Source organism: Artibeus jamaicensis, unplaced genomic scaffold (genome assembly GCF_021234435.1).
Source record: "Artibeus jamaicensis isolate MK-2021 breed Jamaican fruit bat unplaced genomic scaffold, CSHL_Jam_final contig_65, whole genome shotgun sequence".
In the NCBI taxonomy this organism is placed as follows: domain Eukaryota; kingdom Metazoa; phylum Chordata; class Mammalia; order Chiroptera; family Phyllostomidae; genus Artibeus; species Artibeus jamaicensis.
The window spans coordinates 2,973,796-2,990,961 of NW_026521913.1; the positions used below are offsets into that span (position 1 = coordinate 2,973,796).

The 17,166-nt window shown below is 40.7% G+C and overlaps 1 protein-coding gene across 1 annotated transcript in view; it reads left to right on the forward strand.

Moving 5' to 3' along the window:
* The window catches only part of SLC24A3 (solute carrier family 24 member 3), a 606,708-nt gene that overhangs the window by 559,297 nt on the left and 30,245 nt on the right, over positions 1 to 17,166 (forward strand). The window contains exon 13 of the mRNA XM_053670958.1: positions 14,960 to 15,126. Coding sequence (XP_053526933.1) covers positions 14,960 to 15,126 — 167 coding nt within the window. The remainder of the gene's footprint in view (positions 1 to 14,959; positions 15,127 to 17,166) is intronic.

The window sequence follows — 17,166 nt, forward strand, 5'->3', positions numbered from 1 at the left end:
TTGCTGGCAGATGGTGGTTCCTGTGGTTGCATGACTGAGTCCTGTTTCCTCGCTGGCTCAGGGCCAAGAGCTGCTCACTGCTCCTAGAGGCCACCCACATTCCTCATCAAAGGCCCCTTCCACCTGCAGACCAGCAACAGTGTGTCAGGTCCTTGTCACCCTTCTAATCTCCCTGGTGGCCCCTTCTACTTGTGAGGGCTCCTGTGATAGATCATAAACACAGTCACAGGACTGATAGCTCCTGAATCAGGGCATAGAATCTCGGGGTCCCACATCTAGAATTCTACCTTCCCCAGCCTTGTTTCAGGCTCCACCATCAGCAGCTTATAACCCAGCTCCAGAAATGCTCATTTTGCTGAAGTCATCCACTGACTAAGAATGCAATGGGACCAGGTGCTCTGTTGCCCCCTCAGAAGCCCAGAAGCCCCAAGTATACCCTCCAAGCAGACACCTGAAGACACATGTGTGAGACCAGACAGGTTGCCTGGCTCCCAAACATGACTTTGTTACTTAGTAGGACAAAAGAGCCCCTTTCAGATCACTTGTTCCATATTCTTCATCTGGATGAGACAAATGACAGACCTAACTGTGAGTTTGTGAAGGATCTCCTCATCTCTGAAATCAGTGAGAGCTGAGGAGGCTCCAGGGCTTCCAGCCATGTTGTCTTCTTCCTTATATGATGGATGACATGGCTGCAGGTGTGGGATCAGAAATCCTACCTCAAGCTGCCTTCATCTTTCAGAAGCACAGGTCCCAGAGAAGAAATGATGCTCTCCATGGTCCTGCCCCTCTGGGGTCTCTGTTCTATCTCAGGGCCCGAGCTGCTGAGACTGGAAACAGAATCCCAAGTTCCTCTACACCAGCCCTTCTCATGTGGGCTTCCTTGTCAAAATGCAGTCCTGATTTAGGTAGTTGGGGTGGGGCCTGTGGGTCTTCATTTTTAATGAGCCCTCCGGTAATATCAGTGCTGTTAGTCCATGGGCCACACCTGGATGGTGAGGGGCTAGAGGCCTGGAGTCACTTCGGTGATCTTCAGGGTTCTTCTGAGACTTAGGACTTAATTCAGACCCAGGTTCTGCCTCTGAAATGGAGAATGGGCCTGTCCAGTTGTGACCCTCAGCACTCCTTCACCGGGACCACCTCTCTCCAGGTATGAAGCAAGCCACAGAGTGTGTCTGGCCAGCAGAGAGCACTCGAGGTGCCAAAGGGAGAGTCTGGGAAGCCCTGAACAGTTTCTTCTCCTGCTAAGTCCTTTTGGCCTGAAAAAGGTCCACACACACAATGCGCACACCTTTTCCTCTCATGATCATCCTGAAAGGGCCTGGCCTCCTCTGCTCCTGCTGCCCAGCTGCAGGGCTTTCTTCTTTGTCAGGACTTGACTGCTGTGGGTATAGTCAACAAGTAATTATGTGAGTATATAAATATAGAAATATATATGGCATGGGTGTATACGTTTGTATACATGAATACAGGAGTATGTGCATACATATTGTGCACATGTGTGATACAATGTATATATACATGATTGTATATGTACTGTATAAATGTAATATATTGTGTGTTAATAATATCTATAGATATTTAAATAATGGAATGTTCTGTCATGTATGCACACATGTTAGCATACATGTGTGTGCATATAGATTGAATGTATCCATATTATATACGCCTATGTACACTATGTGTGTATATACACATATATAAATTATACATATATTTTTATCTCTTTTTTATTGTTGTTCAAGTACAGTTGTCTCCATTTTGCCCCCACTAACCTCTTCTGCTACACACCTCCCCACCTCCCACCCTCAATCCTACCCCCCTTTTGCTTTGCCCATGTGTTCTTTATACATGTCCCTTGACAACCCCTCCCTTTCTTTTCCATGCTATCCCCCTCCTCCTTCCCCTCTTGTTACTGTCAGTTTGTTCTTTATTTCAATGCCTCTGGTTATATTTTGCTTGCTTGTTTGTTTTGTTGATTAGGTTCCACTAATAGGTGAGATCATAATGTATTTGTCTTTCACTTAGCATAATGTTCTCCAGATACACCCATGCTGTTGCAAAGGGTAGGAGCTCCTTCTTTCCTTCTGCTGTGTAATATTCCACTGTGTAAATGTACCATAGTTTATTGATGCACTCATTTACCAATGGGCACCTAGGCTGCTTCCAGCACTTGGCTATGGTAAATGGTGCTGCTATGAACATTGGGGTGCATTGGTTCTTTTGAATTAGTGTTTCAGGACTCTTAGGGTATAAACCCAGCAGTGGAATTGCTGGGTCAAAAGGCAAATCCATTTTTAGTTTTCTGAGGAAATTCCATACTGTTATCCACAGTGCCTGCACCAGTCTGCATTCTCACCAAAAGTGTACTCAGGTTCTCTTTTCTCCACATCCTCACCAGCACTCATTTCTTTGTTGATTTGGCTATGCTGGCCATTCTGACAGGTGTGAAGTGGTATCTCATTGTGGTTTTAATTTGCATCTCTCTGATGGCTAGTGATGCTGAGCATCCTTTCACATGTCTCTGGGCCTTCTAGGTGACCTCCTTGGAGAAGTGTCTGTTCAGGTCCTTTGCCCATTTTTTAATCAGGTTGTTTGTCTTCCTGGAGTGAAGCCCTGTTAGTTTTTTATTTATTGGGAGACCAAACCTTTGTCCCAGATATCACTGGCAAATATGTTTTTCTATACAGTTGTTTCCCTTTTCATTTTGCTAATGTTTTCTTTAGCTGTGCAGAAGCTTTTCATTTTGATGAAGTCCCATTTATTTATTCTTTCCCTTATGTCCCTTATTCTAGGAGACATGCCAGTGAAAATATTGCTGTGTGGAATATCTGAGGTTTTCCTTCCTATGCTCTCCTCTAGGACTTTTATGGCATTATGACTTATGTTTAAGTCTTTTATCCGTCTTAAGTTTATTTTTATGTATGGTGTTAGTTGGTGAACGAGTTTCATTTTTTTTTTGCATGTACCTGTCCAGATCCCACAACACCATTTGTTGAAGAGGCTATTTTGATTATACTTGTTTCTTCCCCCTTTATCAAATATTAATTGACCATAGAGACTTAGGTTTATTTCTAGGCTCTCTATTCTGTTTCATTGATCTATGTATCTGTTCTTATGCCAGTACCAGACTGTTTTGATTACTGTACCTTCTAATATATAGTTTGATGTCAGGTATGGTAATCCCAACTACTTTGTTCTTCTTTCTCAAAATTGCTGCAGCTATTCAGGGTCATTTATGGTTCCATATAAATTTTTGAAATGTTTCTTCTATATCTGTGCAATATGTCATTGGTATTTTAATAGGGATTGCACTGAATCTATAAATTGCTTTAGGTAGTATAGACATTAGGATGATGTTAATTCTTCCAATCCATGAACATGGTACATGCTTCCATTCATTTGTGTCTTCCTTAATTTCTTTCTTCAGTGTTGTGTAGTTTTCTGAGTACAAGTCTTTTACCTCCTTGGTTAGGTTTATTCTTAGGTACTTTATTTTTCTTGTTGCCATAGCAAATGGGATTTTTTCCTGATTTTTGTTTCTGATATTTTATTGTTGGTGTACAAAAATGCCTTTGATTTTTGAATATTTTCTTTGTACCCCACTGTTTTGCCAAATATACTTATTAGATCCAGTCCTTTTTTTAGTGGAGTCTGTGGGGTTTCCTATGTACATTATTATGTCATATGCAAACAATGACAGTCTTACTCTTTCCTTTCCAGTTTGGATGTCTTTTATTCCTTCTTCTTGTCTGATTGCTGTGGCTAGGACTTCCAATACTATGTTGAATAGACATGGTAAAAATGGACATCCTTGTCTTTATTCTGATTTTAGTGAGAAAGCTGTCAGTTTTTGTCCATTGAGTATGACGTTGGCTGTAGGTCTCTCATATGTGGCCTTTATTATGTTGAGGAATGCTACCTCTACTCCCACTTCGCTCTGTGTGTGTGTGTGGTATTTTTTTAATCAAAAATGGGTGCTGTGCCTTATCAAATGCTTTTTCTGCATCTATTCATATGATTGTGTGATTTTTGTCTTTCTTTTTGTTTATACGATGTATTACATATGTTGATGTGCGAATATTGTTCCATGTATCCCTGGGATGAATCCCACCTAATCATGGTGTATGATCTTTTTGATGTATTGCTGGATACAGTTTGCCAGTACTTTGTGGAGAATTCTAGCATCTATTTTCATCAGTGATACTGACCTGTAGTTTTCTTTCTTTGTTGTGTCTTTGTCTGCTTTGGAGATTAGGATGATGCCAGCCTCATAAAAAGAGTTTGGGAGTCTTCCATATTCTTGGATTTTTTGGAATAGTCTGAGAAGGATAGGGATTAGCTCTTCCTTAAAGGTTTTGTAAAATTCTCCTGTGAAATCATTAATCCACTCCAGGGCTTTTGTGTGCTGGGAGTTTGTTGATTACTGCTTTGATTCCCCCAGCTGTTATTTGTCTGTTCAGGCTTTGTGCTTCTTCTTGATTCAGTTTTGGAAAATTACACTTTTCTAGAAACTTGTCCACTTCACCCTGGTTTTTAAATTTTTTGGCATATAATTGTTCATGGTAATTTCTTACAGTCCTTTGTATTTCAGTGGTATCAGTTGTAATCCCTCTTCTTTTATCTCCAATTTTATTTATTTGTGTCCTTTCTCTTTTTTTCTTGATGAGTCTGCTTAAAGGCATGTCGATTTTGTGTATGTTTTCAAAGAATCAGCTCCTGGATTTACTGATCCTTAGAATTGTGCTTTTAGTCTCCATGTCATTTAATTCTGCTCTGATCTTGTTTATTTCCTTCCTTCAACTCACTCTGGGCTTTTGTTGTTTTTGTTCCTCCAGTACTTGTAGATGTAGGGTTAGGTTGTTTATTTGAAATGTTGCCTGTATTGCTATGAACTTCCCTCTCAAGACTGCCTTTGCTGTGTCCCATAAGTTTTTCCACTGTTCTGTGTTCATTTTCACTTGTTCCCAGAAACTCTGGTCTTTTCTTTGATCTCATTCTTAACCCATTCATTGTTTTATAGCATGGTATTCAATCTCCATGAATTAGAGTGTTTTTTAGTTTTTTTCCTAGAGGTTGGTTTCTAGTTTCAGTCCTTGTGGTCCAAGAAAATGCTTGATATAATTTCACTTTTCTTGAATTTTTTGAGGCTTGTTTTGTGTCCTATCATGTGGTCTATCTTTGAAAATATTCCATATGCATTTGAAAAGAATATGTGTTTTGCTATGTTGGCATGAAAGGAGGTGTGTGTGTGTGTGTGTGTGTGTCCAGTTAAATCCATTCGATCTAGGGCATTGTTCAGTGCCAAAATATCCTTGTTGATGCTTTTTTTGGAAGATCTATTTTTGACAGTGGGGTGTTAAAATTTCCTAGTATAAGTTTGTTGCTCTCTATATCTTTTTTGAGGTTCTCTAAAATTTTCCTTATATATTTGGGTGCTCCTATATTGGGTACATATATGTTTATAATGTTTATGTCTCTTTTTAAAATATATATTTTATTGATGATGTTATTACAGTTGTCCTATTCCCCCCCTTCATTCATCTCCACCCTGCACAGCCTCTCCCACCCACATTCCCCCTTTTAGTTCACATCCATGTGTCATAAGTGTTTTAGATTCTACATTCCCCATACTATTCCCCCTGTCCATTTTCTACCTACCATCTATGCTACTTATTCTCTGTACCTTTCCCCCCCTCCCCTCCTCCCACTCCCCTGTTGATAACCCTCCATGTGATCTCCACTTCTGTGATTCTATTCCTATTCTAGTTGTTTGCTTAGTTTGTTTCTGTTTTTGTTTTAAGTGTGGTTGTTAATAATTGTGAGTTTGCTGTCATTTTGTTATACATGTTTTTTATCTTCTTCCTCTAAGATAAGTCCCTTTAACATTTCATATAATAAGGGCTTGGTGATGATGAACTCGTTTAACTTGACCTTTCCAGATGAAAGCACTTTATCTGCCCTTTCATTCTAAATGAAAGCTTTGCTGGATAGAGCAATCTTAGATATAGGTCCTTACCTTTCATGACTTGGAATACTTCTTTCCAGCCCCTTCTTGCCTGCAAGGTCTCTTTTGAGAAATCAGCTGACACTCTGATGGGAACTCTTTTATAGGTTACTGTCTCCTTATCTCTTGCTGCTTCTAGGATTCTCTCCTTCATTTTAATCTTAGAAGGTAATTATGACATGCCTTGATGTGTTCCTCCTTGGGTCCAACTTCTTTGGGACTCTCTGAGCTTCCTGGACTTCCTGGAAGTCTATTGCCTTTGCCAGGTTGTGGGAGTTCTCCTTTATTATTTGTTCAAATAAGTTTTCCACTTGTTGCTCTTCCTCTTCCGCTTCTGGTACCCCTATAATTCAGATGTTGGAATGTTTGAAGATGTCCTGGAGGTTCCTAAGCCTGTCCTCATTTTTTTTTTTGAATTCTTGTTTATTCATTTTTTTCTGTTTGGTTGTTTCTTTTTTCCTTCTGGTCCACTCCATTGATTTGAGTCCCAGTTTTCTTCCCATCACTATTGGTTCCCTGTGCATTTTCCTTTATTTCACTTAGCATAGCCTTCAATTTTTCATCTAATTTAAGACCAAATTCAACCAATTCTGTGAGCATCCTAATCACCAGTGCTTTTGAACTGTGCATCTGATAGGTTAGCTATCTCTTGGTCACTTAGCTGTATTTTTTCTGGAGCTTTGACATGTGCTTTTGTTTGGGCCTTTTTTGTTGTTGTTGTCACACCTGTTACATATGAGGGGTGGAGCCCGAGGTGTTCACCAGGGTGGGGCAACCCACTGGCTGGATTGTGATGGTGTGTGTGGGGAAGGGGTCTGAGAGAGAACAATGGTGCTTGCTCCACTCTCTGTCAGATTTCCATCCTTCTGCCACTTCCCCCAAGCAAGTTGGGCCTTTCTGATGCTGATTCCCTGTGGGTGGGCTCATCTATGTTCTAGGACCCTGTGGGTCTCTAACAAACTCTCCTGTGAGGCTGGGAGTCTCTCCCAGCACCGCAACCCCCCACAGGTGTTTTCAATTATTGTTTTGAGGCTTTATTTCCCCGGGGTTGGGACCCTGGGTTGTAGGGTTTGTCTCGCTTTCCAGTTTCACCTGGTTTATCTGCTAGCGAATATTGGACCGCCCAGTGAGCCAGCCAGCTTGCACACCAAGCTCCACTTCATAATTGCCACCTCGCTGTGTCCACCTGCTGCCATCTTACACACCCATTTTTTTTGTCTCCTCCTGGCCACCCAACTCCACCCCTCCTACCAGTCTGGATAAATGTGTCTATTTTAACTCCTTGGTTGTCAGATTTCCATACAGTTCAATTTTCTGTCAGTTCTGGTTGTTATTTTGTTTCTAAATTGTTGCTGTCCTTATTTTTGTTGTGCGAGGAGGCATAGTGTGTCTACCTATGCCCCCACCTTGGCCAGAAGTCCTCTATGTCTTCTTGATAAATTCTTCCTTTGAGTATTATGAAGTGTTCCTCTGTGTCTCTTTTTATGGCCTTTGTTTTGAAGTCTATTTTGTCTGACATAAGTATTGCTACATCAGCTTTTTTTTCTTGCCCATTTGCTTGTAATATTTTTTCCTACCTTTTACTTTCAGTCTGTGTAGGTCTTTTTTTCTCAGGTGGGTGTCTTGTAGGCAGCAAATGTGTGAGTCATGTTTTCTTATCCATTCAGCTGTCCTATGTATTTTGATTGAAACATTTAATCCATTAACCTTTAAGGTTATTATTGATAGTTATTTATTCATTTTCCCCCCTTTGTACCTTTGTTCCTCTCTCTCTCTCTCTCTCTCGCTCTTTTTCTTCCTCTTAAAGCAGTCCCTTTAGCATATATTGAATTCTGGTTTGGTGGGACTATATTCTTTCAGTCTACTTTTGTTGGGAAACTCCTTATTTTACCTTCCATTTTTACTGAGAGCCTTGATGGATAGAGTAGTCTTGGTTGCAGGCCTTTGATTTTTACTACTTGGAATATTTCTTGACATTCCCTGCTGGCTTGTAGTATTTCTGTTGAAAAATCAGCTGCTGGCCTTATCAGAGCTTCTTTGTATGTTACTTGCTGTTTTTTCCTTGCTGCCTTTAGAATTCTCTCTTTGCCTTTGCCTTTTGCCATTTTAACTGTGATGTCTCTTGGAGTAGGCCTCTTTGGAGCGGGTTCATCTTGATTGGTACCCTCTGTGCTTCCTGAACTTGTGTGGCTTTTCCCCTCTCCAGGTTAGGGTAGCTTTCTGTCATTATTCTTTCAAAGAGGGTTTCTATCCCTTGCTCTTTTTCTTTTCCTTCTGGTAATCCTGTGATTTGAATGTTGTTGCATCTCATGTTATCTTGCAGTTTCCTTAAACTATCTTCATATTTTTTTAGTCTTTTTTCATGCAGCTTCTCTACCTACGTGTTTCCTTCTACCTAGTCTTCCAGCTCACCAATTTGGTTCTCTGCTTCATCCAACCTGCTTGTAATTCCTTTTGGTGTTTTTTTTTTATTTAAGAAATTGCATTCTTCATTTCTTCCTGGTTCTTGCTTATAGTTTCTATTTCCTTTTTCATACTGCTGTGGTTCCTTCCCACTTAGTATCTTGTAGTTGCCTGTGAGTTTCTTGAGCAGTCTTATAACCATTCTTTTGAATTTTATATCTGACAGTTTGCTTACCTCCATTTCATTCAGCTTTTTTACTGGGGAGTCTTCCATTCTTTTTTATTGCAGGTTCTTTCTTTGTCTCCCCATTTTAAGTGACTGTTTTTGTTTGTTTATGTGATTCTCAATGCTCTGCTTTGCCAGCTGTCTTTGTAGGGTGAACTTCTGTCATTGGAGTTCTATGGGACTCAGTGGTACAATCTCTTTGATCTCCTTGTCTGAATATTCTAGCATTGCCCTTTCTTCTGTCTGTGTGGGCTCTCTTGTTGTACTTGAGCTTTATCTGTTAGTGGTTCCTTTGTTGGTTCGTTCTCTCCTCCAGCAGGTTTACTGGTATTCACAACTTCCACCTTGTCTTGTATATATATGATCAGGGGCAGGGGGAAAGCAAAAATGGAGAGTAGTCTATGGGATTTAAAGTACTGACAAGTAGAAAACAGATAGGAGATCCTTTGGAGAAGTACAGCAATAACCATGATATTTCACCCAGCTAGCCACTTTTTATAAAATGTGGAAAAGAGATAAGACTATCATTAGAAGAGAAAAAGAATGTGAGCTGACTTAGAAAGCAGAGCACTTATGTGAGGTTAGATGGAGAGATACAGTGAGGGTAAGAGATAGAAACTTGGCTTAGTATATGACAGAATAAAGTTCACCACAACAGTAATAAAGCTTAGGAAGATGGCAAAATGAATTCAGACCAGGGGAGGTTGCTGTGTGGGATTTGGAATAACAATAATATTATAAGGAATATATAATCTGAATGAAAAGAATAAAAACTAAAAGACCAAGAGTAATGTGTTATTAGAGTGCATGTGAAGTGAAAGAAGAAAAATTAAAATGCAATACTGAAGGGAGAATAAGGAAAACCAACAAACAATGGAATCAAACAAGCAAACAAAAAACTAAATGGAAAGAAGAGAAATTAAAAAAATAAAACAATAAAACGCAAGTTCTGAATAGCAAAGTTAAATTTGTCTCAGCTGTTGATGTTCACCTTCTGACTTCTTTCTGGATCTGTCATTGGTCTTCTCACAGCTCCAGGTCTTATTGTCTTACAGTTGATTTTTTTTAAAGCCTCCTGCTGATTTTAAAATTGCCAAGAGGGTTTTGCTGGTCTTCCTGGATGCTGCAGGCAGAGGGGAAGTGGAATCCATTTTTTTCCTTTCCTGTGGTTCTGGGAGGATGGGGGCTTGGTCTGGGCTACAGTATTCATAGGTACCTAGTTTCCAGCTCAAGCCGGCAGAGAGCTGTGCAACTCCCACAATCCACTCTGTGCATTTGCACCAGGACTGCACCTATAATCCACCTCATTATAAGGTGGATTATAATCCACCTATAATCCACCTCAAAGGCCCATGGGCTAATCATGGGCCTTTGATTAGCCCATGAGCTGCATTGGTACCCTTTTTTCTTCCTCTTTGTTGTCCTGGGCCTGTGTGCATGCAAAGTCCCTTCAGGGCAGTTTAGTTACCCTATTGAATTAAGTCTCTCTGGGTGCTACTACTTCTCTGAGCCTCTGCTGCCCCTTTGATCAATTCCTGAGGTGCCCCAAGTGGAAGCAAATCGCGCACTCTCCCTCCTCCCTCTTTGCTGCCCTGGCTGCTGCATGTGAGAGGTCCTTGCACAGCAGCTGAGAGACTTTTTTGAGTGAATTCCTCTTATTCGTGGCTGGCCATTCTTAACAAGAACCCAGCTTGCTACAAAGACTGACTCTGACTAGTCCAGAAACTATCTGTGCTACTGCCAGTCACAGTCCATCTCTTCTCCCATCTCCAGGTGCCGCCTGGCTCCCCAGTTTCTCTGGTACTGTCCCAGCTGGTAACCACAGTCCCAGCTGGGGTACACCACCACCTGTAGCTCTTACTGCATCTTTATCCTGCCCCAGCCCCCACCCCCCACCCCCCACGAATTTAAGCATCTAGCTCTCTCATGGCACAGGTCTGTGACTTCCCCACTCTGGGAGGGGAGGGAGCCACCAAGACACAATCCCTGACCTGGCTCTCTTCCATAGCTCCTGCTGCAGCTGCAGTCTCCAGCTCAAAGCCCTGGGACTCTCTCATCAACCTGCAAAATCTTCTTACCATCCATCTATATTTTTTATCTCTTCTGTGAAGAGAGCCTTACTGTTGACTGACAGAAACAGAAAAATATACCTGTGTATGGAGATAAAAACACTTCCATTAAAAAAAAGAAATACATAAAAATTTAAGTATGCTTTTTGTGGGTGAAATTACTTTTTATTTTCTTGGTATTTTTTATTTTAAAACAATATACATTTTAGTTGCCTATATAATTAGAACAAATTAATATAGTTAGCTCTAGGTATAAAATATTAAACTATGACTTTTCCTCTATCCTACAGAAATAAGGTTCCTAAAAAATTTAATAAGGAATATAACTTGGGAACAAGACCTTTGCTTTTTAAAGCCAGCCATACTGAATGGGATGCTCAGACTCCCTGTTTTATGTCCCCTGCTTCATCTTCCATTTGCGAACTGGCATTTGAGAAATTATAGAATTGCTGGTACATCAGGTTCACATGCCAGGAGTTTTGTTTTTCTTAAAATGCTGCTGTATCTGCAGTACCTGAGGCAGTGCCTGTCACAGAGGGACACAGTAGGGCATCCAGTGACTGTTTGTTAAATTAATTAATAAACCTATACCCAGGAGGGCTCTGCTTAGACCACATGGCAGTGGAGCAAAAGATGGAAACATGTCCAGAAATACTGTTGACTCAAAGAAGAAAGAAAACAGTTTTTTACCCCTTTATTCAAAAATGGAAATTTAGACTAGCTAAAGTGTGAATCATCTTTATGTGACCTCTTTTGCTCCTCCAAATCATTGGATACAGATTTCTGCACCACTTGGTTTATTTAAGGAGTAAATATATTTGTTACATTGCATTTATAAGTATAGTCCAGGTGATACTCATTGAATTTCTGCTTTAAGTTTGTCATTGTTACAATGAAATTGTAACTCAGAGATAGAATCTATAGCATTTCAGATAACAGTGACAACCATTTTCAAGATAGTGTCAAGTCACAATTTTTTCAGCTGAGAGACAAAACTCAAAACTAATTGCTGCTAATTTAAACTGCTTGAAATTTTACCCAATTAATATTATTTTCTAAGTTCGTCCAGTCATAAATTCTGCCTTCAATTTTCTTGTCTTTTATATTTTCTGAAGAATGAGAAATATCCAAACTGAAGTCACTTCTGTTCTCATTCATGTGTTTCTCTGCAACTTTGATTGGGTGTGCATCTTAAACCAAACTACATTCTCTCTCTCTCTCTCTCTCTCTCTCCCCCCTGCCCCCCGCCTCCACCTACCCACTTATGAGGGCATCTGGAAAACTGGTTAGCCAGTGAGGGGATGCCAAGATCCCCAAATGGATAAGTGATTACCACTATAATGCAGGATTTAGGAACATGCGGACTTCCAGGAGGCACTTGGGATCCAAAGATCTGGCCATATTCTGGATTCTGCAGCATTTAAAAACCCCTCACAAAACAACTTTCAGGCAGTATTCTTGCTTTGTAATCCAGCCAAGCACAGCCTCAATGTTCTCATCATTCACTTTACCATCTCCAAATCTGAAATCTAAGAAGATGCATAGCTACTAATAGAAAAATACTTCCCCTTTCCTAACAATTTGTTCTCTTGGCTTTATTCTGCACCTATAAGTGAGATATCTTCAGATTTTAAAAAACGAGTAATTTTCTTTGGTCTGTCTGATTAGGTAGTTCATAGTAATGTTAGTACTGTTAAGATTATTAATATGTATTGAGTATGTGATACATGCCCTGCATTGTTCATAGCATTCAAAGTAGAGTGGTAAACAGTCTAGAGGAAACACTCATTCTTATACAGTTTATATTCTAGTTAGGGGCAACTGAAAATAAATGAGCAAACAAATAAACCTGATAATTTCAGATAGAAAACATTTACTATGAAGCAAATAAATGCAAGTGATGGTAAAGAAAGAAGTAGGGTAGGTTGTGGTCTTATTTGGATCAGGTGATTATAGGGGTCAGAATGCAATGGAGCTGTGAGGTGACCTGACTAACAGCATATTCAGCCACATGAAGATCATGGCAGAGGCAACTGCAAGTGCAAAGGCCCTGAGGTAGAAAGAGGCTTGGAGTGTCTGACAACAAAAACAAAACTGAGGCAAAGGAGTGTATAAGTAGGGAGAATGGTGGGAGCCAACTCATTTAGGGCTTTGTCAGCTATGATGGGGAGGTATGGCTTTTCTCTTAGGGCAGTGGAAGCCAGTAGAAGATTCTAGAACAGTTTGCTTTTTGAGATTCTCCTCTGGCTACTGGTGGCAAAGAGATGGAGGTAGGCAAATGTAGGAGCAGTGAGTCCTTCCAGGCAGCCAGGTCTTCAGCCAGGTCATGAATAAAGGACCTGGCCCAGGGAGAGGCCATGGCGATAGTGAGCTGCAGACAGATTGAGAGTGCCCTTGGCAGGTTGCCAAGGTTGGTGTGAGGGGGATGAGAGAAGTGAGAGGTAAGAGAAGGAGAGTCGACAATGATTCTGAGGATTTTTTTCTCCACCAACTTGCAAGTTTACATTATCCCAGCCCATGCTAATACCATACATAATTCTTCCAGCTACTCTGTGAGCTCATTGTTGCTGTGTCCACATTTTACAGATGAGCAGACTGAGGCTTAGGAGGTTTAAGTAACTGAGACACTTGACTCAGACAAAGCAGGCACTAGACCCAGTGCTGTCTGGTGAATAGGCCCCACTCTCCATTTAGTGATCACCCTGCCTTGGCATCTGAGGGAGACCAGGGAGCCAAAAGTGATGTTGTGTAACTTTATTCTGTAGTTTTAAGAAACTATTTTGAGACTGGCAAGAAATTTGGTGAAATAAGTGCTAGACATTGGTATAAAATTATGAAATAAATTTTGTTAAACATTTCATGATTCACTATGCAAAACATAATTTAAAAAACTTTCTAATCTCTGGCAGGAATATAAAATGTTATAAGCACTTCAGAAAACTGTTTGACAATCTCTTATAGAGTTAAGTAAACACCCACCCCATGACTCAGCAATTCTACTCCTGGGTCTTTGCCCAAGAAAACATGCCCCCAAAAGATTTGTTCAAGAATTCTCATAGCCAGTTTAGTTGTAACACCTGAAAACTGGAACAATCAAAATTCCCATACACAAGGAGAATGGATAAACAAACTGTGCTGTATTCACAGAATGGAATCTCCACAACAATGAGAAGGAATGAATTACTGACATATGAATGAATCACACACACACAAAAATATGTTGAATAAAAGAAAGTATACACAAAAATTTACTATATAATTTTATTTATTTGAACTTGAGGAACAGGAAAAATCAATCTATGGTGGTAGCAGGTGGGATGATGACTAGAAAAAGGAACAGGGAACTTTGTGAAAAAGGAGATCGTGATTGAAGAAGGAAGTGTATATGTGTATGCATAGTTCTTTACAGAGTTGAGTTAGTTAGTACTTAAGCAGGATTGTAGTAAAGGTCAAAGGAGCACTGATACATTTTTCAAATATAAGGCTACAGGAACTCATGATCATATATTCACCAAAAAAACACATGTATGGGTGTCTCTGAGTCATAGCATTCAGGCAGCACAGACATGGTAGGATTATCACTGACAAATTCATCATCTTATTCATGGCAACAGGTGGTTAGAGAAATTATTCTCTATTGCAGCATGTACTTGCAATTATTAATTTGTAAATTTATATCAGTTAGGGATACAAACACTCAAAGCTGTGTTTTGACAACCTTGGGAGCTTTCAAATCATCTTTCAAGATTTCAGTGCATTGACAAAAGATGCTGAGAAATTCCACTAGATGGTGCTGTGACCACTGACGCCTTATAATCTGGAAAGCTAGATTGACCTGTCCATCCATGGGGAGAACATACAACAGAGGCTGACTGGTGGTCTTCAAAGCAACCCTCTCTACCCCATACATTTTCCCCACTCCTTCATGTCCTGAAAATATTCCTCATCTTTCCCACCTGACCCAATTTTCCAAGCCATCCTCCAGCCTTTTATTATTCAGGGGTGAATCATCCTTTCATTTGGTGGCCTATCTGGCAGGTGGGCGGCAGGTAAGTTTTTTATTCTGCTTGATTTTTTATGCCAAGTTTTATTGGTGGTGGAAAGCCATTTCAATCTTTGAGGAAAAGAGCAACATAGTAAGTTAATTTCACAGGCCATCAATTAGGATATAGATATCTGGGGAAAGCGGTATAGCAGGCTGGTGAAGCAGAGAAATTAAGCTAACTGATTTTTTTACCCATTTTATTTTCCCAGCTGGCAAACTGGAAACAGTGAAATGGGCATTCACCTGGCCACTGAGTTTTGTCTTATACTTCACTGTACCCAACTGCAACAAGCCACGCTGGGAGAAGTGGTTCATGGTGACATTTGCTTCCTCCACACTGTGGATTGCAGCCTTCTCTTACATGATGGTGTGGATGGTAAGTGCATTGAGGATGCTATGACAGCGCTAGATCTCTGTAAAGAGAAAAATACACTTAACCAGAGAGGAATATGCATTAGGGTGTCAGTCCAATAACGGTTATGAATGGGCTATTGTGGTAATAAGCTGCATAATAGGACCCTCCTAAATTCAGTGGTTTAGAAACAGAAACATGATTTTATTCCTGACCTCCACCAAGATGGAGGCATAGGTGGAAACACTCTGCCTTCTCTCAAAACTAAGTTTAAAAACAACAAAGTTTTAGCAACAAAATGCAGCCAAACCACAGAAAACTGAACTATACAGAAGTCTGACAACAATGAACCTTTCAGCCAAATCAGTAAGAGGGGCAGAGCCAGCAGCAGAGCTGAGTCAGGCAGGAAAGATCCACCGGACCAACCAGCGCAGCGCATGACCCAGGTAGGCAGGCAGTGGGCGGATCCCAGGTGTGGAGTAGCAGCTGGCAGACCCACCCAGGGCTGACTGCGGTCACACATTCTTGAGCAGATAACCAGTGAAGGAACAAGCAGTGAGAGTGAGACAGACCAAGCAGGCCCCAGCAGCGGGAAGCAACAGAGGGGACGGCTCTTGTCCCTCTCTGACCCTGCCCCCACATACAGCGTCATAACCCAGTGACTGGGTTGCCCCACCCTTGTGAACACCTAAGGCTCTGCCCCTCATACTTAACAGGTATGAACAGATCAAAACATTATGGCTCAAGAAAAACTCAAAGCCCCAGAGCCAATAACTCTAACTGACCAAGAAATAGCCAACCTATCAGATGCACAGTTCAAAACACTGGTGATCAGGATGCTCACAGAACTGGTTGATTTTAGTCACAAATTAGAGGAACATATGAAGGTTAAACTAATTGAAATGAAAGGAAATGCACAAGAAACCAATAGTAATGGAAAGGAAACTGGGACTCAAATCAAGGGAGTAGACCAGAAGGAAGAAAAAAATGACCAAACAGAAAAGAATGTAGAAACAAGAATTCAAAAAAATGAGGAGAGGCTTAGGAACCTCCAGGACATCTTTAAACGCTCCAACACCAGAATTATAGGGCTCCAACATCAGAACTATAGGACCAGAAGGGGAAGAGGAACAGCCATGAATAGAAAATTTATTTGAACAAATAATTAAGCAGAACTTTCCCAATCTGGCAAAGGAAATAGACTTCCAGGAAATTCAGGAAGCTCAGAGAGTCCCAAAGAAGTTGGGCCCAAGAAGGAATACACCAAGGCACATCATCATTACATTAGCCAAGATGAAAATGAAGGAGAGAATCCTAGAAGCAGCAAGAGATAAGGGGACAGTCACCTACAAAGGAGTTCCCATCAGACTGTCAGCTGATTTCTCAAAAGAGACCTTATAGGCAAGAAGGGGCTGGAAAGAAGTATTCCAAGTCATGAAATCCAAAAACCTACAACCAAGATTGATCTATCCAGCAAAGCTTTCATTTAGAATGGAAGGGCAGATAAAGTGCTTCTCAGATAAGATCAAATTCAAGGAGTTCATCATCACCAAGCCCTTATTATATGAAATGTTAAAGGGGCTTACCTAAGGAAAAGAAGATAAAACAGATGAACAGTGAAAGGATAGCAAACTCACAGTTATTAAGAACCACACCTAAAACGAAAGCAATCTAAGAGGACAGCTAGATCAGGAGCAGAACCATACAAATGAAGATCTCATGGAGGGTTAGCAATGGGAGTGGGAGAAGGAGAAGGGGGAAGAAGGTACAGAAAATAAGTAGCATAGACAGTAGATAGAAAATAGATGGGGGGGCAAGAATAGTATGGGAAATATAGAATCTAAAGAACTTGAGACACTTGGTCATAAACTAAAGGGGGGAATGGTGGGGGAGGGGTGTACAGGGTGGAAGGGAAATAGAACAACTGCAATGGCAGAATCAATAAAATATATATAAAAAAGAAGAAGAAACAGCAACATGCTCACACGTTTACAGGTTGACTATGACTGTACTAATCTCAGCAGGCACTGACTGAGCAGCTCTGCTTCAAGCCACAACATGGTT